The 24,177-nt window shown below is 35.2% G+C and overlaps 1 protein-coding gene across 1 annotated transcript in view; it reads left to right on the top strand.

The window, feature by feature from the left end:
* LOC149827703 (Pseudouridine synthase family protein) overlaps positions 1–21,473 on the top strand; it is a 44,439-nt gene extending 22,966 nt beyond the window's left edge. Inside the window, exons 13-21 of the mRNA XM_090018558.1 lie at positions 701–765; positions 13,068–13,246; positions 13,738–13,805; positions 13,913–13,973; positions 19,082–19,119; positions 19,212–19,280; positions 19,585–19,918; positions 20,015–20,090; positions 21,081–21,473. Coding sequence (XP_089874684.1) covers positions 701–765; positions 13,068–13,246; positions 13,738–13,805; positions 13,913–13,973; positions 19,082–19,119; positions 19,212–19,280; positions 19,585–19,918; positions 20,015–20,044 — 844 coding nt within the window. The 3' untranslated portion in view covers positions 20,045–20,090; positions 21,081–21,473. The remainder of the gene's footprint in view (positions 1–700; positions 766–13,067; positions 13,247–13,737; positions 13,806–13,912; positions 13,974–19,081; positions 19,120–19,211; positions 19,281–19,584; positions 19,919–20,014; positions 20,091–21,080) is intronic.
* The last annotated feature ends 2,704 nt before the right edge of the window (positions 21,474–24,177 follow it).

The following is a 24,177-nucleotide window of genomic DNA, read 5'->3' as shown; positions in this document are numbered from 1 at the left end:
TCACAATCATCATTAAGTTTATCATTTTTTGTCAATAAATCAATTAATAAGGAATCCTCGGTGTCATCCTTAGGCTTATCTATACAAAAACCATTTTCATTTTCAAGAAAATTTACATTCCTCGGAACATATAATGTCATTTTTTAAATCATAACCTCTATATATTTTTTTGGTTTATGCAAGAAACACACATTCTATGGCCTTAGGAGAAAACTTATCTTTTTCTTAAATAAGAACGAATCATTTACATAAAAAAACTCTTAGTCTACTTAAATCAGGAGTGATTTGATGGAGTTTTTCAATTGGAGAAATGTTTTGTAGAAAAGGTGAAGGTATTCTATTTATGAGGTATATCATGGTAAGTGCACTTTCAACCCAAAAGTTCTTTGGAATACTTTTAGAACTAATTAAGGTTCTTGTGGTTTCAATGATATGACGATGTTTTCTTTCGGCCAAACCATTTTGTTATGGAGTTTTTGGACAAGATCTTTGATGGGTAATTTTATTTTCTTTTAACTTTTTCAAAGAAAGGAGGTGGGAAAGATATGTGTTTTTTATGTTATTAAGGAGCTTGTCACCTAAAATGTTCCCATTAGAGAGTTTACAGAAACTGAGACATAATTTAAGTAATCATGTTTACGAATTCATTTCTTTACTTGATTATATGGTTTGAATCTAACATTTTCAGCAAAACTTGTAGGTATGTTCATAGTTACCAAAGTTACTTGTGGAACCATGCAGCAAGCATAAGGGTACAAAGGCATGGTAATGTTCCCCTGTTTCATTTGGTATTATTGTGACTATATTTTTTATTTATTATTACGTGAATTTTGTAAATTAAAGTGAGTCATTGCATGTAACAGCTTTTCAATTCAATACATATGCTGTAGATCATACCTGACCTTTGAACCATTTTATTAGATGATGATATTGGGCATTTAATGTTGTAGTATCTGATCAAAGATAGCTTTGTAAGTTCCATTAATTAACCATTATATAATTCTGAATTGAACTGAAAAATAAACATTTGATCCATTTGTTTTACTAAAGATGTAGATGGCCATGTAACATGGGAACTTCAAAATGCTTAGAATATGTCAAAGTTGGTAGTTCAGGGTGCGGGTGCTGGGTGTTTTCACATATACATGTACTGCTCACATATTATATCATGTAATATATTTTTGTATGTGTTTAATGATTTTCTATATTGTTCTTCATTTTTAGCTCTCTCTTTGCACACACACACTCACACACATATATATAGGTATGGGGGACATTTCAACCAAAGGAAGGTAGAAACTGTATCATCCAAACCACTTTTAAAAATCATATTTAAAAGTATTTTTTAGCAAATCCGACCACACGGATGTGATCTTCATAATTCTTATTACCAACTTTTTTGATGCATAGATTGTATTTTATTATATAGAGAACTTCAAAAATTTCAGACCATTGATTTTTTAAACATTATAAAAGTCCTACGTATGCATCAATTTTTTTTTCTACAAGCACCATTTTTTAGGTTTTTGACCATCGAGATCACATCCATACAGTCATATTTGCCAAAAAACACTTTTAAAATCGATTTTCGAAGGTGGTTGGGACGGTTTGTATCTTCCTTTGGTTGGACAGTCCCCCTTTCCCCTATATATATATCCTTCACTCTTCTTTTGAAAAGCACGTGTGTTTCCATTCATATCTGAGTTGTGCCACCTACCTGTACCCATACCATGTGACACAGGTAAACACTAGGTTCTTGCGATCTGATAGCCGTTGCAATTGGTTGAATCCTTTTTTTCCTCCTGCCAATTGGTCTGCTACAATGTACTTTGAGATAACCACCAGCAGTCCATTGCAAGGTAATTTCAGATTACCATATGAAGTTTACATCACAATATATAAATTGATCTAAATAATGTGCGGATTTTGCCTAATTAATAGAAACATAAAACCCATTGATAGCTTGTGCTCAAACTGATCTATAGTGGAGTTGATCAGGTGAGATGGAATTTATTAAACCTTCTCATAAAGCCATATTGGATGAAGCATGTTGTTTAGAGTTGTTAAAATATATATACTATGTATATATTATATATATCTCCTATACATATATGTGTGTGTATACATATATATATTTGATTTTCTGTTATTATTTTTTGTATTGCCTACTAGGGGCATTTTAGTCATTTTACTCCTTTTTTTTAGTTTTTTTGCATTTTTCTTTTTCTTTTTCTTTTCATTATTTGACCAAGGTTTCTTTGGTCCTTTACCATAGAGCCCTCCCCAACGGTCATAAATATGACCATTGGGGGGCTCCCAAAGGCTCTATGGAGCCCCCCTTGATCCTCACTTTGTATAAATAGGGGCAAGCAGCCCCTCTTGTTCCTTAAGCTTTTTCTAAGCATTCAATATACATTTTCTTTATTTTTCTTGTGCGCTTACTCCACTTTAAGTGTGAGTTGTGCATAGCCCTTGCTCTTGTATCTTGCCCATTAGTGGCTTTTTGTATCTTGTCTATTAGTGTCTTCTTGCTTGTGTGTGTGTGTGCACTCTTTGTAGTCCTCTTGTGGTATTTCTCTTGTGCACTTAAGTTTTATTTCATGGTATCAGATCCTCTACGTGTTTGGCACTCTTGGGCCTTGACTTATCGTTGTGTGTGTGCTTGTATAGCACATTCTTTTCCTCTCTCCCTTTCTCTTCTTCCACCATGGCCGACAACAATGCAAAGATAGATCTTTCATTCAAATTGAATCGATCCAACAATAGAATGTGGGCAGCCGCTATAGAAAACAATCTCAAAGAAAAGAAAATTTATGTATGTGGTACGGTTTTCGAACCAGAATTGAAGCTCACCAAGAAGGAAGGAGATAAAAAAAAGCCTTGAATGATGATGAAAAAGAAAAAGCTATTCAAGACTATCAATCCAAGATGGAAGATTGAAAGAGTGAACATGCTAAGATACTGGCATGGTTCATGAGCAATGTGAAGCTAAAAATTTGTACTAATCTAGCCAAATTTATTAATACAAATAAAGCATGGTTCTTCATGAAAGGTATGTATGCTCAGAGAGACCTTGGTAGACATTACTTTCTACCAAAAAAAGTGAGAAATACTAAGCAAAGTGACGTGAGTATTAGTGACTATTATGACACCTTGTCTCCTTTGTGGGATGAACTTGCCCTTCTTGAACCTCAATGGGAAGGAAGTGACATTGAAATGTGGCGACGCCAAATGGAAATAGAAAGATTCTTTCAATTTCTGCATGGCTTCCATTCTAAATTTGAACGACTAAGATGATCATTACTTCACAGGATTTTTCCTCCTCTTAAAGAAGCTCTTGCCAAGGTTTGTCAAGAAGAAACTCACTTTGCTATAAGCAAAGATAGTGATGAAGTGCATGCAGTTTCTAGACTCGAAAATAATATGAGGACATAAACCTCCTCATTTGTGAACAATAACTATAATAGAGGAAAGAAAATGTATGCCACTATTGCAATGAGCCAGGACATATCAAATATGATTGTCTCACGCTTAAGTGGAAAGTGGCTTCCATTTGGAAAAAAAACTTCCAAATTGAATGAAGAATCAAAGAGGGATGGAAACATTAAAGCATCCATTGCCCGACTTACGAAAACTCTTCAACAATTTATGAAGAACTCCTCTATTCCATCCGCATTCAGAGTCGTGATATCATAACCTCCTGGTATGTCTTCTTGGATCCTTGATTCGGGTGCGTCCTTCTATATGACTCTAAATGCATCTCTTTTATCCAAACAAAATACCAACTCTTTCAAAACTTTTGTTTCTACTGTTGATGGGACATCCTTAGGTGTTAAGGGTATAGGAAACCTTGAAAAAGTTTTATCCAAAAGCAAAGAATTTTTTTGTTCAAAAAATTAGAATCATTCCTAAACTCAACTTAAATCTTTTTTCGGTTTCTCAAATATCAGATTATGGTTGTAAGGTCTCTTTTTCATCTACAGATTGCTCTGTGCAGAATCTTCAATTTGGGAAGCTGATTGGGGAAGGCCATATGAGAGAGGACATATATTATATGTTTTTTTTACTTTATCTTCTAAATCTTTTTGTAATCTCGTCCAATCCAAGGATGTTACTACTTGGTACAAAAGACTTGATCACCCTAGTGGCTCTAAATTGTATCTTTTTCCATTCTTGGAAAATTTTGGTAATAGAAAAAAATTTACTTGTAATGATTTTATTATTGAAAAAATGCACTCTCTACCTTTTCCAAATAGTAACTTTGTTTCTAAAAGACCTTTTGAGTTGGTGGGTTTATTTTCTTAGGTTCAAATCCAATGTTTTCTCTATCTTTAAAGAATTTCATTCTCTTAAAAAAATCAATTTCAAACTAACATATCTACTTTTAGATCATATTCAGATGATGAATATATGTCAAATGAGTTTTAAAATTGTCTTAAGCAAAATGACATTATTCATCAAAGATTTTGTCAAAAAACTTCTCAACAAAACAGACTTGTCGAGAGAAAACATAGGCATATTATTGAAATTACTAGGACTCTTCTTATAGTTTGGCATACAAGAAGAGTTTTTGAGCCAACGCCATGCTTACCACAATATATCTTATAAATAGAATGCCCTCCTTTCTAAAAAACATATCTCCCTTTGAAAAATTATTTAAAATATCACCGGATCTAAAAAGGTTAAGAGTTTTTTGTTGCATATGCTCTCTCACCAAAGGCTCTTGAATGTACTTTTATTGGGTATGATAAGAATAAAAAGGGGTATAGATGTTATGATATTAAAAATAAAAAACTTTATATTTCAAGAAATGTGACTTTTTTGGAAGATCAAAAGGAATTTGAACAAAAAACCCAAGGAAGATGTGGATGTTAAAACGTAATCCTTAAATCTCATTGTATGTGTGTGTGTGTATATATATATATATATATATATATATAGATACATATACATATGTACTATGTATACATGTTTACGTCTCTCTTTCTCTCTCTCTCTCTCTCTCTATATATATATATATATATAATTTCCAAATACCCAAAAGGGTATTACTGTAATTTCCCATTTTACGCATATTCCATTTGTTAAGTGTTTTTTTGATTGCTGGAGAGCTCCCAACGACTCCTTTGGGAGCTCCCCTTGTGGCTTCTTTTGATGTATATAAATAGGGGTGTTCCCCCTTGTATTTCTTCAAGCTTGAGAGCTCAAGCTCTTCCTCTTTTCCTTTGTGCATGTTTGTATTGCTTTATGCTTTTATGCATATTTGTTAAGTGTTTTTTGATTGCTTTTGCACACTTCTCTTGTGAGGAATTAGAGCTTGTATGCGTATTGTCTCTTTGAAGACATTTTTACATGGTATCAAAGCTTGGTTAAAGATTGGAGATCGTGTTCTTCGTTTTTTGGGTACCTCGAAAAGCGTGCCTTTGGCTTCTTGGAGGTTGGAGTGAGGGCTTCTCTTCATTCAATATTTTAGATGGGCTTTTCAACAAGACTTATAAGTCTTATTGTGGTACGTATCTCTTCTTCCATCTTTCCTCTCTAATGGGTGAAAAAGAGTCTCATTTCTCTCTTGGATTTAAACTCAATGGCTCCAACTATCACGTTTGGGCCGGAAACATGGAGGCTCACATAAACTGGAAGGTCTTTGGGGTCATACGCAAGACACAATTCCGGAACCGGAACCCAAAATCACCTTGATGGAGAAAGGTGAAATTAAGATCCTTGAAGAGGAGGAAAGAACCAAAGCCCTTGAAGACTATTTAAAGAAGCATGATGAATGAGAAATGAAGAATTTCAAAATATTGTCTTGGATTTTTTCTTCCGTTGAGACAAAAATCAATGCAAATATTATCAAATTAAAAAAGGTTTCTCAAGCATGAGAGTATTTTGAGAAAATGTATACCTCAAGGGACTTGTCTCATAAATATTACCTTCAAAAGAAGGCTCTAACTCTTCTTCAAGGCGAAATGATTATTAGGGAATATTTCGCTGAACTTTTTTCCATTTGGGACGAGCTTGCTATGCTCGAACCAAAATGGAATGGAGAGGCGATTGAACTTCATCCCAAACAATTGGAAGAAGATCGATTCTTCAATTTTTTGAATGGGCTAAGGCCCGAATTTGAGCAAATTAGGTACTCTTTTGTCTTCTTTCACTCCCCTCTCTTGAGGGTGTTCTCACCAAATTAAGTGGGGAAGAAACCCGTATGGGTATAAGTAAGCAAGGGTCAAATGTACTTGCTGTTCCATCCATTTCCGAAGAAAATGATGGGGTCAATGTGGTGTCTAGGCTCGGAAACAATCTAAGAACCTATCGTCCCCCTCATTTTAAGAATCAAAATCAAGGAGGTGGATAAGGTGGAAAAAAGGATTATAGCAAAATTGTTTGCCATTTTTGTAAAGAACCGAGGCATATCAAACCTGTTTATCCCAAGTGGAAAAAGTTGTTGGCCATGCCCACCACCTCTCAGCCGCAAAAGGAGGAGACTTCTTCAAATGGATCTCTTTCACTAAACCAAATTATTGAGGCACTTCAACCCCTTCTCAAGGGAGCTAATTAGGAGCCATCGTATCTTTTTTCTCTCCTTCAGGTAAAACTTCTTGGCTTTTGGATTCGGGTGCGTCTTTTCATATGTCCCCAAACATGTATTCCCTCTCCAAACATTCAAAAAATATTTTCCCATCTTTTGTTTCTACTGCGGATGGGACTTCTCTTGAAATCAAAGGTGCTAGGAATTTTGAAACTCAAAACTTTTTCATTCTCAAAATTAGATTTATACCAAAATTAAACTTGAACCTTCTTTTCGTTTTTTAACTCTCGGACCATGGATGTGATCTTAATTTTTTCTCTGATAAATGTTTAATACATGATCGCCGGTCCGGGAAATTGATTGGGGAAGACTCTAGGAAGGGGGACTTATATTATATGGACTCTCTTCAAGTTCCTAAAAATTCTTTTTGTAATGCTATCCAGCATAAGAATATAAATGTTTGGCACAGAAGACTTGGTCATCCTAATATCACCAAGTTATCTTATTTGCATTTTGCTAAAAATCTTTGTAAAGATACCTTCTCTTGTAATGACTGTGTTCTTGGAAAAATGAGAAGTATGCCTTTTGAACAAAGATCTATGTTTATTTCTAAACCTTTCGAAATTGTTTATTCGGATGTTTGGGAACCGACACCAGTTATTTAAAAAGGAGGGTTTTTCTATTATGTGATTTTTGTGGATGATTTTTCTAGGTATTCTTGGATATATATTCTTAGACATAAGCATAAAGTTTTTTCATGCTTTAAATAATATCATGTGATGTTTAAAAAACAATTTAATAGTGAATTAAAGATATTTAGAACTGATTCCGGAGGAGAGTATCTCTCAAATGAATTCAAAAAGTATCTTGAAGATAGTGGTATTGTTCATCAAAGGTTATGCCCTAAGACTCCTCAACAAAATGGGTTGGCTGAAAGAAAACATAGGCATATCATTGAAACCACTTGAACTCTTCTCATAGCTCAAAATATTTCAATTTTTTTTGGGCCGAAGCAGCTCTTGCATCTGTTTACCTTATCAATCGTTTACCATCTAGAAATTTGGGTAAAATCTCTCCTTTTGAAACACTATATAAAAGGGAACCTGATTATAACAGATTGCAAATGCTTTGTTCTTACATATAAGAATGATAAACTTTCACCTAAAGCTATTCTTTGTATCTTTCTTGGATATTCCGAGACTAAAAAAGGATTTCATTGTTACGATCTTAAAAATGATAAGTTATATGTTTCAAGAAATGTGACATTTTTGAAAAATTAGAGTGGCTTTAAAAAAAATGATTCTTACCACGAAAGTGTTGACTACTCCTTTTTATTTGACCTATTATCTAGTAATGATGATATGTCTAGTGATGATGAGATATTATCAAACCATGATAGTGATAAGGAAGTAGACATTAATAACTCCAACTCACCTAGTGTTCAAGAAGATAGAGCATCAAATGATCCTATAACATATTCACATAGAGATAGAAGTACTTTTGAGAGTGCAATTAAGCAATATAGTGATTCTATTGCCTCACATGATCCCAGACGATCTAAAAGAAATAGAAAGCCTCCAACAAGGTTTGTCTCTTTTGACTCTTTTTCACCTAAGTATAGGGCTTGTCTTAGTGTCATTCGTTCTTACTTTGAACCAATGAATTTTGAGGAAGCCAAAAAATGCATAGAATGATAAGAAGCTATGGAAAATGAACTCAAAGCTCTTAGGAAAGCTAACACATGGGAATTTCAAACTCTACCATTTGGAAAGAAAACCATAGGTTGTCGTTGGGTGTTTAAAGTTAAGACTAAGAGCGATGGATCTCTTGAGAGGTATAAAGTTCGCTTAGTCGCGAAATGGTATGGTCAAGAATATGGAATTGACTATGAAGAGACATTTGCACCTGTAGCACGGATGGTTACAGTCAAATGTCTTATTACTATTGTGTATATTAAAAAATGAAATATTTTTCAAATGGATGTTAAAAATACTTTTTTAAATGGTGACCTTAATGAACAAGTTTATATGGATGCTCCACCAGGTATGAAAATTCCTAAAGATTTTTTTTTTCGTCTTCGGAAAGCTCTGTATGGGTTAAAACAGGCTCCCAAAGCCTGACATGACAGATTTAACAATGTAATGTTAGAAAGTGGTTTTTCTTCATATTATACAGATATTGCATTATTTACCAGAAAATTCGATGTAGGAATTGTTATATTATTATTATATGTTGATGATATGTTAATAAGAGGTGATGATGTCAAAGGAGTTAAGAACATTAAATCCGTCTTGACTTTAAAATTTGAAATGTCAGACTTAGGTTTTCTGACATATTTCTTGGGATTGAGGTTGCTTAGTCTCAACGTGGTTATTTCTTATCTCAAACTAAGCTTGCTTGTGAGATTATTGACAGGTCAGAAATCTCAGATGACAAAATTTGTGATACTCCTAAAATAGTGGGCTAAAAAATAAAGATTGATGACGGGATTCCTCTGACTGATCCCACTCCTTACAGGCAATTGGTAGGCTCACTAATGTATCTTAGCATCACCAGGCCCGATATATCACATGCGACCCACATTGCCAGTCAGTTCCAATATGCTCCTACATCGGTTCACATGAGTGTTGTTCTTCGCATCATCAGATACTTAAAGGGAACTGCAAATAAGAGAATATTTCTATCCTCATCTTCAGAATTAAATTTAATTGCCTATACTGACTTTGATTGGAGAGGTGACCCTAATAATCGTCACTCCATCACTGGTTTCTGTATCTTTTTAGGAGAATCATTGGTCTCTTGGAAGTGTAAGAAGCAACAAAAAGTTTCTTTGTCCTCCACTGAAGCTCAATATAGAGCCATGACATCGACAACCATAGAAAATGTATGGATTCAGCGTCTTCTAGAGAATATGAGAGTTTGTATTAAAGAGCCAACAAAGTTATGATGCGACAATAAAAGTGCAATATATATTGCCAAGAATCACACTTTTTATGAGCGCACAAAGCATATCGAGATGGACTGCCACTATGTCAGGGAAGAATACTTGAAGAAGATTATTGATCTCCCATATGTGACGTTTGAGTTCCAACTGGCCGATTTCTTCACTAAGGCACTTTGTTTGCCTAGATTTCACTTCATTCTTGGCAAACTTGCAGTCATAACACCGTAAGTTTGAGGGGGGGGGGTTAAAATGTAATCCTTAAATCTCGTTGTATATATATATGTATATATATATATATATAAAATTTTCAAATACCCAAAAAGGGTATTTATGTAATTTCTCATTTTACGCATATTCCATTTGGAATATGTTTGTACTTTTTATTTTTATTCTTTTTCTTTTTTATTTTATTTTTCTTGGTTTGTGCTACCCAAGCCCCCCCCCCCCCCCTAAATAGAGCCATTGGGGCCCCCAATGACTCCTTTGGGAGCCCCTCTTGTGGCTTCTTTTGATGTATATAAATAGGGGTGTTCCCCCTTGTATTTCTTCAAGCTTGAGAGATCAAGCTCTTCCTCTTTTCTAATATATTGTGGCATTTCATGCCTTTGTGCATGTTTGTATTGCTTTATGCTTTTATGCATATTTGTTTAAGTGTTTTTTGAGTGCTTTTGCGCACTTCTCTTATGAGGAATTAGTGCTTGTATGCGTATTGTCTCTTTGAAGACATATTTACAGTGGATTACTCATTTCTTTTTGACTTATTGCCTAGAAATGTCTCTCATCTCTACTAATGATTTTGAATGCAATAATGAGATTAATTCTTTTAATATTAATGATGATAATTCTCTTAGGGATAACTCTAATGAGAACACGAATATGATGCGTGTGTATACCCGGCGTGAGGGTGGAGAGAATCAAAATGCTCTTGATATGTATTCACAAAATCTCCCATTGGAAGAACATTTGGAGGAATCCCTACCTAGAAGACCCATTAGGGTCTCTAGACCTCCTCAACGATTTGTTTCTTATGATTCTTTTTCTCCAAAATATAGAGCATGTCTAATGATGATCTATACCCATCATGAACCCTCCAATTATTATAAAGCTAAGCAACATTCTCATTGGTTGGAAGCTATGAAATTAAAATTAGAAGCCTTAACAAGGCCAACACTTGGCAAATAGTTACTCTTCCGAAATATAAAAAGACTATAGGATGTATATGGGTATATAAGGTAAAAACAAGTGATGGATCATTAGAAAGATATAATCATATAAAGCAAGATTAGTAGGTAAGAGATACTCCAAAAAATATGGAATTGATTATGATGAGACTTTTGCTCATATTGATAGGATGATTAGTGTAAGGACTTTAATAACTTTAGCATCCATAAAACAATGACTTATTTACCAATTAGATATCAAGAATACTTTTCTCAATGGAGATCTTTGCGAAGATGCTTATATGGATCCCCCGCCAGGTCTTATGATTGATAAAAAAAAATAAACTTAAAAAGGCTCTTTATGGTTTTAAATAAACCGCAAAAGCTTGGCATGACCGATTTAATAAAGTTGTTATTGATAGTGGGTTTTTTTTTCTTGCTATATTGACACTGCTCTTTTTGTTTAGAATGCAGGGAATGATATACCTATTTTGCTACTATATATCGATGATATGATCATCACTGGAAATGATAAAAAAGGCATTGAATTTATTAAAAATATTCTTAAAAATAATTTTGATATGTTTGACCTTGGGTTTCTAAGGTATTTTTTAGGTATTGAAGTTGCATACTCCCTTAGAGGGTATTGACTTTCCCAAATGAAACTCACATTTGATATTATTGCAAAGTCTGGGCTAACTGATGAAAAGAAGGTATAAACTCCAGAAGTGATCAATGCTAAGATGAGAGCCAATGATGAAACTCCTTTAGCAGATCCCACTCTTTATCGTCAATTGATTGAGTCACTGACATATTTGTCTTTCACCAGACCATATATTTCTTATGGTGTTCACAGTGCAAGTCACTTTTAAACTGCACCTACTACTGTTTACATGGTTGTAGTTATGTGAATTATCCATTATCTGAAGTAGACATTAACAAAATGGCTTTTCTTATCCTCTTCTTAATCTCTTAATTTAATTGTGTGTACTGACTTTGATTGGGATGATAACCTCAATGATCAAATCTCTTGTACATGATATTGTATTTTTCTTGGAGAGTCGGTGATCTCGTGGAGATATAAGAAATAACAAAAGGTTTCATTGTCTTTCACTGATGCTGAATATAGGGTGATGACCACCACTACAACCAAAATTGTTTGGTTGTGAAGTCTGCTGAAAGATATGAACGTCCTCATCTCGATTCCTTCGAATTTGTGCTGTGACAACAAAAGTGTGATATACATTGCTGATAATCACACGTTCCATGAATGGACCAAACACATTGAGATGGAGTTCCACTATGTTCATGATGAGTTTCTAAAGAACACCATTGAACTTCTGTATGTTACTTCAGAATATCAACTTGTAGACTTCTTCACCAAAGCTCTGCCATCTCTTCAATTCTTTTTTCTTTAGGGCAAACTTTTGGTGATCTCGCCATAAGTTTGAGGGAGAGTGTTAATATATATATATATATATAGTTTTTTATATTGCCCATTAGGGGCATTTTAGTCATTTTACTACCTTGTAATTAGGGCTGACAGTTTTGTTTTTTTTGTAATTTTCTTTTTCTTTTCATTACTTGACCAAGGGCTCTTTGGTTCTGTACCATAGATCCCTTGGGAGCCTTGCCTCCTCAACGGTCATAAATATGGCCGTTGGGGGCTCCCAATGGCTCTATGGAGGCCCCCCTTGCTCCTCACCTTGTATAAATAGGGGCAAGCAGCCCCCCTTGTTCCTTAAGCTTTTTCTAAGCATTCAATATACATTTTCTTTATTTTTCTTGTGTTCTTACTCCACTTTAATTGTGAGTTGTGTATAGCCCTTTGTAACTTCTTGCTTGTGTGTGTATGTGTGTGTGTGTGCACTCTTTGTAGCCCCTTTGTGACATTTCTCTTGTGCACTTAAGTATCATTTCAAGAGATACATGTGTACTATGTACTGAATTGCTCCTAGGAGTTTCCACGTTTTGTACTTGGTCCCATTATCCTTCTTCTGCATAGCTCATGGATGCTGTATTCTAAAAGACAAAGCAAACATGTTTCCTTATTCCCTAGATCAGTGGACATGGTATGGAGTTGCTCATGTGTTTGTATATGTTGAGGCCATTTTAGCCTTTCTTTTATTGGCTATGGATGCAATTTGTATTTCAATTATGTTTGAGTTTATTTTGTTCTAATCCTCCATGTGTTAGTGGTTACGATAGTTTAGTATCATCCTGGTTGTTTTGCCACCATTTTGTATCTTCCTATCCATTCTTTTTGTCTGTTGCAAAAACATGGAGAAATGAAGGCTCTGATTAAGTACTTGTAGATATTTATTTTATTTGACATCATTATGTTATCGATATATTTGTTTTATTTGACAACTTTATTATCGATGTATGTTCCTCTTTATCTTGTGCCCTTTAAAAGGAAGAATCATTATGGCAGGGATTTCTAAGCCTGTGGTTGGAGATTTGGTTTACTGTAGAGAAGGATGCTCAGAAAAATTTACAGACATGAGCAAGAGTGAATGTGAAGATGAATGTTCCAATGATGAATTGGCATTCAACAGTCTCGATGATGCTTCCTCGGCTGAACTTCTCGAGGAAAAAATTGAATTTGTGAAGGTAAACACATGATATTTTTTCTTTTTTAAAAGAATGTGAACCTTATACATATCTGCTCAATCTTACCTTACCATTAAGGTCCAACTGTTCCAATTTATTTCCATGTCCAGGAAGTTGATTTTTGCATTTCTTATGAAAATGTGGATGCTTCATATAAGCTATGTCACATGGGGTGCGGGTGCGGGGGTGCGGCTGGGGCAAAAATGTAAAAAATATATATAAATATATATAGAAGGGGGGTCCGGGGATTCCCCCCGGCACGGGTGCGGCACCCTGCTAGCCGAATCCCTGTTACATAGCATATAAGTTATGTGATTGTCTCTTATCTGAAATTTGTCTTCACACGCCTTGGCTAGCAACGTGAAATATACTTCTGAATGAAAAAATCTGTAGCTAGTCATTTTTCTGTGAACACCATGATAATACTCATAGCAGCATTTTTATGCATGCAACAAAAAAGATAGTCATCGAAATCTTGCTGTATTTGGCAGGTTTTAAGCGATAAAGACTTGGAATCAGGTGATTATTCATTTGAGGATGTCGTACTTCCTTTGCCTGGGTAAGATTGCACACACGTGATTGAATGAGGTTGAATTGGGCAATCGTCCTTTTAACTTTGAAGCCTATTGGGTTATTATTTATTTATTTTTGTTTATTTGTTTGCAGTTCCAGGATAATTTATCCCTTGAATGATATTGCTGGTGTTTTTCACGATTTGGCAAAAAAGGTGTGTCTTTAGTTTGTCTCTAGTTTTATGCCTTGAACAAGAGTTCTTTGTAATGAAAGCAAGAGGAATACAAAAGAGCAAGGGCATACAATGATCAAAAGAGGGTGCATAAACACAAGTCCACAAAAGGACAATACACAAACCAATCAATAGAAAATACAAAAGATCACAAAAGCCACAAATGGGCTTACACAAAAGAACACAAACACATAAAAAATAATAGATCTTTATTGAGAGAAAATGCTTAGAAGAGCATTAGTGGACATAGGGCCAAGAGGTGCCTTTTTATACACGAGAAGGCCAATATAGCTGTTGGGGATCCTCTACGTCTATATGGTCCAAAGGACCATAATGCCCTTACCAAACTAATAAAAGACAAAAACACGAAATAAAAATAAAAGAAATAAAAAAATAACAACTCTATTTCTGCCCCTAATGGGCAGGGCCTATTACATATGCAGAATTACAAAAATACCCTAGAGAGTATTACCTATTACAAAAGCGAGAAAAACACATATATATATACAACATATTTTAACACTCCCCCTCAAACTTACTGTGAGTAACCGAAAGTTTATAAATACAAGAAAAACAACACAGAGGATTCAAGTCTTCAAATGCCTTCATTGGTAATCTCCATCTTTATGATGCATCAGAAAAATTACTTTCTCAACCCTTCTCGTCTTTAAGAACCTACAGAGCGAACAAAGCAAATGTTCCAACTACACAAAGGAAAATATCCTAACTAAATAGTTTTAAAAGGAAAAAGTTTTAACACAAATATATTTTGAACAAGAACAACCCAAATTAAAGTATATATATATGGAGAGAGGATGGTTAAACATGCCGATAAAACATAAAGGTACCATATAAAAAATAAACTAAACAATTTTAAAAGCGAGTATCAAAATGACTTTTAAATTTTTTTAGAAAAATTAGCAACAATTCAAGAAAGGTACAATAGCCATTAAGATAGACACAAAGAATATACTTTAAAAACAATTTTTAAGAAATCTAGTTTAGACAATCATAACCATAAAATCAACATATTTTTCAAGAAAACATAAATACTGATTATATTAGAATTTGACTAATAAAGTCCAAAAGATAAGCACATATTAGACATAAAAGATCAAGAAGATATAAACAATTTTGCATCAATAAAGTCCCAAAGGCTTAGTAAAACATTTCAAATAAAGGAACACATCATTAATTATACTAAGCAAAACACAACAACAAGCATATTAAATGTAAGAGCTCAAAGGACCTCAAAACAAAAGAACTAATTAAATTCATACAAAAGTGTAAGATAACTAACATGGAACAAATCTAAATACTTTCAACATATATATCCAACATGCAATTAAAGGATATTTAATGCACATAATAATGCAAGAAAATATTTTAATGAATAACCATTTTCCATACAAAGGCATACGGGTGGCGCCACAACGGAAAAGATTAGAAAATACATAGAGAGATTTAAAATAATCCCACATACAACAAATCATAATTGGAGAAATGATATTTGTAAATCTCAACAATAGTTTGCTCACAATAAATAATCAACTTATTGACCTCTAACTCAACATCCTCAAAATTCGAGTGTATCAGTACATAGGACAAGAAATCAAAACAAATGTCAACAATAACCATACCAGTGACCTCAACTACGACTAATTAGGGGGACAGACTCGGTTGACAGAGTTGGACATTCCAACCATGTACATGTGTGTTAACAATTGCACTATGATTTACTAGTGGAGTGATTCCTTAACGAAGGAATTACAGACACTTGGTGCAGGCACATAGGTAAAATATGAAAATAAAATGTTTAAATAAACATTCCTTCAAAGTTTGAACGCATATAGTTTTGATCGGGCTAGTGGTGCCTCGAGTTATTGAATCGGGATAATCACTTAATTCTGTGAAATGTTTGCTAGCATGACATTTAATTTGAAAGATATTAATATGGTTCAGGCATATAGGATAATCATGTAGATACATATTCCTTGCATAAACAAACATGAGAAAATGGAGCATTGAGTAAACGAGAGTCATTTCCCCGTTTGAGCCAGAATCAGAATAGCAAGGGTTCCCTCGTGATTTTGGTTCATACGACTCCAAGCACGTGGCCAGCAAACCAAACGTGGCCAAATAAATGTAAAATCAATTGGTAAATGGGTTCTATTGATTTGGTAGTTATCATCATCATCATCCTGTCTACGTAAGTCAATTTAGTTCTTTTTGTTTTAAATGATGAAGTTCTCTACCGAAGCGGGTAATCTTGGGGTGGAGTCACCAACACCCAAACCCTTACAATGCCCATTAGTGAAAGGCACATACATGCCTGATGAGAGTCGAATATGAAACGAAGGGGTGAACACCTCTCCCCAAGCCCCTACCACTCAGGTGAGCCAAACTGAGTGTGAATTTGGAATAATACTTTGTCTTTTTTTTCTATCGGCAAGCTAGGGGTAGACGTACCATTGGGTTTTGAACTTGCAACATCCCAACACAAGGTGTCGTGCACTAACAACTCCTACCAAACAAGTCAGAGCCCCGGTTGGTAATAATACTTTGTCCTTGAATGATTTGAAAATAATATTCAAATCAAGGCACAAATAAATTTTTTTGCAATATTAATACATCGAAACCATAATGGCCATAAGAAATTAGCTATCACAGACAAAGGACAATACAAACATCCAATAAACAATAAGGGCCATAAAAGCAACAAAGTGATACAATTCCCTCATTGAACCAGAGATCAAACAACCATTAGTCAAAGCCAAAACAAGCGCCAATACTGCACATAAATCAACAATCTGACAAAAAACCGTGGTGCACACGACTCACCCTAACAAACATCTGTGGCTCCACAACACTGAGGTGCACACAACTCACCTCGAAAAGACCAAACAAAAATAATGGATGCATCAAATAAAAGGAGATAGACTAAGCCAAAACCTAGAGGCAATATGAAAATCTTGGAAATCTCTTTCCAAGGATGGAGACAAAAACTGGTTTGAAAATAAAAGTTTCAAATCAAATCAAATAACAAGAGTTTGAATCCTCAAATAGGTTTAGAGAATCCATGCAATAAATAGAGATGCAATCATATGACAAGTTACAAGCATAATGCTTAAATCCTTGTGTGAGGTAACTCGATGTAAAAACATGTAAGTTAATGATCACTAAAGAGCCACGAGTCTAAAAACCAACACAATCACAAGGCACAAAGGCCAATAGGGTCTCCAAAGAGAGGCCTCACAAAACCCTTTTTCAAAAATAAATATTTTATTAATGAACATGATACACTAAGCATGTAGGGCACAAATCATTCAAGTGCAATAAGTACACCCACAAAACTACTAAGGTCATAAACACCTCACAAGAGGCACAAACAAAAGCCACAAATGGGCTTAATCGCAAGGGCCACTAAAGGGCCAACAAGAGAGCACACAATAACATAAATATTTTTAATAATATTTAAAATGCACATTAAAATGCATTCATAAATCTCATAGAAGAGTTCAACATAAAAACCACAAGGATGAGTGCATAATTCTCATAAAAAAACGTCATGCATGAAAAAATCATTCTTAAAACCTCGTGCACATATAAACAAATTCATTTATTAATGTGTATGTAAAATATAAGACAATCACAAGTGCACAAAGATCATATATCAATGAGGCAAAATCATGTATACAAACTCAAATTTCCAAAAATAACAAGATACTCATGATCACTAAGAAACAACCACATATAATCTTAATACTTCTCAAATACACAATTAAAGTATCTAGATTCCACATAAGAGCATGTCAAAAAAAGTTCAAACACAAGTTAAGCAAGATCTATCATATTAAAATATTTAACATGATTAAAAAACACACCACCAATATGAGTTCAACAAAGTCCAAGATAAGGACAAAACCACAATAAATTTTAAAAAACAAGAAAACATATACAAAGAAATTCCAAAGAGCTCAATCATGTGCTTATAATCAACCAAAAATCGAAGAATATTTCAAAAATATTCCAAAGGAACACCAAACAAACAGATTTTCATAAATTTCTTTAAAAAATCCATAAACAAATGCTTTCTCATACAAACCGCATGAGATAGGCAACTAAAACAAAAAATAAACAAACAAAGATTTTAAAATACTTATTGGATTAAGATTCCCTTATCTCCAAGCCATAACATGATCAAGGGATCTCAAATCCATCACTAAATGCCAAATACCAAGATGGTTATATCTTGGCTGTGATACCATGTAATGAAAGCAAGAGGAATACAAAAGAGACACCAAAGGCATACAATGATCAAAAGGGAGTGCACAAGCACAAGTCCACAAAGGGGACAATACACAAACCAATCAATGGAAAATACAAAAGCCACCAATGGGCATACACAAAAGAACACAAACACATAAAAAATAATAGATCTTTATTAATAAAAAATGCTTAGAAAAGTATTAGTGAAAATAGGGCCAAGGGGTGCCTTTTTATACACAATAGAGGGCCAATATAGCCGTTGGGGATCTCCAATGTCGTCCAAAGGTCCATAATGCCCTTACTAAACTATTAAAAGACAAAAGCAAAAATAAAATAAAAAGATGAAAAATAACAATTCTGCCTTAATGGGCAAGGCCTATTACATATGCATAATTACAAAAATACCCCTAGAGGGTATTGCGGCTATTGCCTATTACAAAAGAGAGAAAAACACACATATATACAACTTGTTTTAACATTCTTAAGCTTCCAGTTTTATCAAATTTATTGCTGTAGCTTGCTTGGATTGCCAGGCCGCCATATGCTTGGTCACTTTTTAGTTTTTACTGGCTTAGACCTGTAAAGAAATTGGAAGCGACTCTGTTTTTTTATCTGAAACTTGCTTATAGGATTCCATGGAAGTGAACATGTGGTTCCTATAAGCTGAACCAAAACAGCAGTTCACCAAAGAAAAGTTTAGTCTGTACCAAACTTGTCACTGAGTGCACTTTGCATTTGTAGGCCCCAAAAAGATTTTTTTTTCACCTTTTGGTAACTTGTGGATGTTCTTTCTTATCTGTCTGTCTAACTTTTTAATTCAGGATGGTATTAACTTAACTGAGAGCTCGCACAATGTTAAGTGAGTTATCTGTGGGTTTTTTCCATTTTTCCTTGAATGTGAAAGTTATTGGTTGCAGTTGCACTTTATTTTTCTTTTCCCCCTTCTGCCAGGGAGTTTTCAATAGCCAGCTTGACAGGAGCTTACAGAAGAATTTTCCAGAGGCCTGTTGATTATGAATGGTAAGTTCATGATACCATATACCATCTTTTATAGTAGATTTTGAACATTGAGTCACCTGGCATGGGACTCGATCACTCAGCTAGGTTTGACCCAAGGCCATCTCTAAGGGGTTGGAACCGGGATGATCTGGCCTATTTGTCTCAGTTTACAGGGATTCACATTCTTGATCATTTCAGGTAATTTATTTGGGCAGAATCTTATTCTTGCATCACTCGGGTTACCAATTTTAAACATTAATTTTGTCATTGATCTTCCCCCAGGAAAATTTGGCAGCTTATTTTACTCTCTTAACCTTGACTGCAGGGAAATACTTAAGTATATTGATCCCAACATATCATTGTCTGAGACTGATCTAGACATCATTGCTAAATCAAGAACCACAAATGGAGTTAGTGATGTCGGTTTTTCAAGTATAACTGGGACTCAAACTTCACCATTCAAAGTGAAAGAGAATGAGGGATGTGAGGAAACAAGTGTGGCTGATACTCATGATGCTGATCAAGGGATCATAATAGACAGAGAACCAGTTGAGTCTAAGGCTGAGCAATCACAGACAGCTCTCAAGTTATGTTTTACTTTACCTGCTTCTTGCTATGCAACAATGGCCATAAGGGAGTTGCTGAAAACATCCACTTCGGTATGTACCCGATACTTGGAACATACCTGTTTGGTTTGTATCATCTTTTATGCAAATACAGGTATGTGCCACATGATTACTTTTATATGATTTCAGGTTGCTTTCCATAAAATGTTGAATGAATAACATCAGATATGTGCCTTCTGATTATGATTTTCGCTTTTCCCACCAGGTAAGCTTCATTTTCTTGAAAAAATCGTGTCCCTCAACAAAGTTTAGAAGTTTCTCTTGTTACTTATTGCAGAGATTTTGGTGAATTTCTTGGAGTGGTCTTTCTTCTAAAATACTGTGGATGCATTTGTTTGTGTTTGACTGAGTATTAAAGGATCAATTTTGTAAGGGAACCTCATTCCACATGAAAGTGATTTGTGGATGTTTTCCACTCTAAAATCAATTTTCTACCTCTTCCATCATTTAAGCAAATTTCTGCAGTAAATGGCCATTATTATCCTAAAAAATGAGAAAGGAGCAGGACCATTGTTCCTAGTGATGCTGGTCCAAATGACGGAATGAGATGGCATAATGATTCCCACTCTCATGAGAATTTTTATTGAAAATAAACCCTGTACTATTCCTTTTTTAAACAAAATTTTAAGGAAATAGATCTAGATAACAGGAATTTTATTTTCATTTTGTTGGAGAAAATGAAATTTTTGGAAAAAAAACCCTCATGGAAATCACTTTTTCACAACTTGGGATTTAAAAGCTGCACTAGATTTTGGTTTATTCACAGGGCAGCTTGAAAGTATACTAAGTGTTGGAATGGATCATAGTTGGATTGCTGATTGTTCTTTCCTGCCAAATATACCATAAGCCATCAGGTTATGGTTCTCTAATTTTTCCGAACCATGTACCGTTTTTTCTCCTCATCATCATCCATGGAGCCAGCTCAACTTGTTTTATCAACTCTATACTATCTAACATGCCCTTCTGCTCTTTCTGTGATAAAGAAAGGATACTTTTAAAGGAGAACCTCTGAAATTGATGAAACTACTGTTTCTTCTGCATTTGACATAAAAAGCATTTATTAGCCTAGGCAAATCCTCTTTTCTGCAGATTATTTTGTGTTATCGCTCCATTGATAGTCGTGGGCCATGATAGCATAAAAAACTTGGATCCTACTGTCTTAGCAGTGATTTAGACTGATCTCTATTGTTTTCAGGTTGACGTCACACAAGACCCATGAATACTGAGCCTTATGACAATCGTACCTTGTGTTGCAAGAGTAAATCTCAAACTGGATTTGGAATGCAGCAATTTCTTAATGTAACCAGTTTTGTATCTTTGGCAGAGACACCTGCTCGAAACATTGATATAGCATCTATGAGTTTGCTCATCTTATGCATTGGTTCTTTAAGAGTTCAGATGTTACATTTATTGGCTGGCTTGGTTGTGTCTTGTGACTCTAAGCTTGGGAAGTTGAGAGCATTCCTTTAAATCAAGAGAATGCATGGATGTCCTATTTGTATTGATTCATCTCATGGGATGAGGTTTACTTGTTCCACGTACCCTTTATGCTTAAGAAATGATTTCACCCTGTTTGATTTCTGGGTAATTAGATGCAGTCTATATTGTCAACTATCCAATCTATTTGCTTCATGGTGGGAGCCAGGACTTTTTACTTTAGAGAGCACATGGTGTGATTGTTATTAAATAAGAGCCAACTTAACCACGATCTCCTGATATGAACAAGGGAGTGCATTCAATTGTTGACAACTAATCAGATGAGAGATGATGTTGATGAAGTGTGGTGCTCATCCTTGATTCCGAGTCCAAATATTTGCAGCCTTGGCTTGCTAAGTCCAAGAATTTCGTCGACTCTGCGAGGTGGCCATAACTCGTTAAGGCTTTTTTTGGGGTCTGTATTAGCCAAGGAAATGCCAAATGAGGGATTTATCAAATATAAGATTTAGGTTTCAGGAATACGACATTTCCATCAGTTTGAAAACCTCTTTAAGATTCCGGCTAGACTTGACAACTCCAATGCCAACTACTGGCTCCTAAAGATCACGAGGTTTTTGGTAGTGATGGGGCTGTCAACTGCCAATGGATTGGATTTGATGAATCTTCGATTTGAATTCAATGCTCTAGCAATTCCTCATTCCAAGCGCGTCAAGGACTTCACAAATCTCCTTTGATTCCTCGGACGCATGCTCCTAAACAGAGGCTAAAGCTTAGCCTCTGTTTGGGAGCTGGAGATGGGGATTTAATGAATCTTACCTACCCCACCAGGCACTTCAGTTGTTTGGATGTTTGGATTTGGAGATGGAAGTAACAATGAGAGTTAAGATGGGAGTGGAGAAGGCCTCTTTTCAAAATGAAGTAGTTGTCAACACCAACCTCATCTCCCATTTTGTTCTCCACTCCCATCATCCCTGCCTATCTGCAACTCCCAAACAAAGCCTAAATGTGATTGGTTTAAACCCATTTCAGTGACTGGCTATTGTCGTGAACAAGTCCTATTCTCTCTGCAGCTAGGTTTGACTAGGTAACATTTGATTCATTGGCCAGGCATTGAAAGTAAAGAATTAGAGAGTGGATAATATTTGAGGGCAGTGAACAGTCTTGTCAAATGGCACTGGATGAACCTCTTGGATCTGGTTAACCTTTTGGGTTGAGTCTGATTGGGTTTAGACATGTTTAGCTGCTAATATGAGTAGAGAACCAGGATTTACCTGATTGGACTGGACATGTCTGGATTAGATACATGTCGGGAATTTTGGATCCCACAAGCAGGGTGGGGATCCAGATAAGGATGTAAATGGATTGGTTCAGTTTGGAGACTCTCCAACATGATCAGATCTGGTGTGGACCCAGGTGCAGACTTGTGATCAGGTTTGCAAACTCCAATGCGAGACCAAAAGGATCTGTGTAGATTCTGATATTTTGCGGTTTGGTGGTCTGAAAGTAAGGGTCCAAATGGCTTGGATATGTACTGGATCATGGATGACCTGAATCCGAACCTGTATCTGAAGCAATATGTCTGAATCAGGATCCACATTCGAATATCTTATTAGAAAAATGTTGAATCTAGGTCCAAATCTTATTGGCGTACTAGATATGGTAAAAAATGGGTAGAAACAAGCATTTTACATGCAAAAACTATAAACACATCACATTTGATTTTGAAGGGGTTATAGATCCAAGAGAAAATTTTGATCCAAAACTCAGATTGGATCTGAAAAAGTTTGACTACATAACTCTTGTCTGATGATTCTGATATTTTAAAGATAATATGTTGGATCCAGAGCAGAGTCCAACTAGACCAGATCTATTTACACCGCTATTTGAAAGCCCTTAACAAGATCTTGCCAATCATCTTATCGGACCTCTGTACTGGTCTACCATCAGGTCCATCACCGAAGTAACTTGCACCGGTAGGATATTTGACTTGGATCCAGACCAATTTATATGATACTTGTAACTCCCCTACCTGGTAAGGCTGTAAACAGTTGGGATTCAAGATGGATATCCAACCGAATCAAAATCCATATCTGTTTAGTCGGATTCAGTAGCAAAGTCGGATCTGGATTCGGTATCAAGTTTTGCATGAGTCCAACTAAAATCCAACTCTGAATGCATGTAACTGTTGGATTTTAAGCAAGTCAGATCCAGGTTCCGATATGACATGTCCGATTAGGTCTGACTCATAATGCATAGATCCAACACAAGTCTGACCCGTTTACATCCCTACACCCTGTTGTGGGAGCGCTATAGGAGTACAGTGCATCTGGTTCCAGGTCCATTTAGAGTCCACTAAAAGTAGAGGTGCAAATGGATCAGACTGGGCAAGTTCATGCCAGACCTGAAGCCAATATAGGAACATTAGATCTGGATCAGATCCGATGAGCCAAGGTTGAATCCTGATCCTAATTATATGTGGTAATATTGAATCCAGTAAAAAAAAGGTAAAAAAATAAGCTACTGACATGTTAAAAATGCAAACAGATTGGATTTTGATCTGAATTTGAATTAGTTACAATTTGCAACATTTATCTGAATCTGATCCAAATACAAAAACAACCCCATTTGTTTTTCTCACCTTACTTATCAGCAAGTTCCGATGCTTTTGTTCGAAATTTCTTCGTTCGTACCAAACTGCTTGAATCAGATCCAGATCAAAGTATCACAAGCTGGAAATAGCATGACAGTTATGTCACAAAGACACGTGGACGCGGATTCGATGTGCAAGTTTGAAAATCTTTTGAAAAAAATCCTTTATGATGATATAGATTTTTAAATTTTTTTAATCAATAAAA

This window comes from Nuphar pumila, chromosome 10, assembly GCF_984573655.1.
Source record: "Nuphar pumila chromosome 10, dmNupPumi1.hap1.1, whole genome shotgun sequence".
Taxonomy (NCBI): Eukaryota; Viridiplantae; Streptophyta; class Magnoliopsida; order Nymphaeales; family Nymphaeaceae; genus Nuphar; species Nuphar pumila.
Note: the sequence above shows the minus strand (reverse complement) of the source record. Positions and strands in the feature narration are given on the sequence as shown.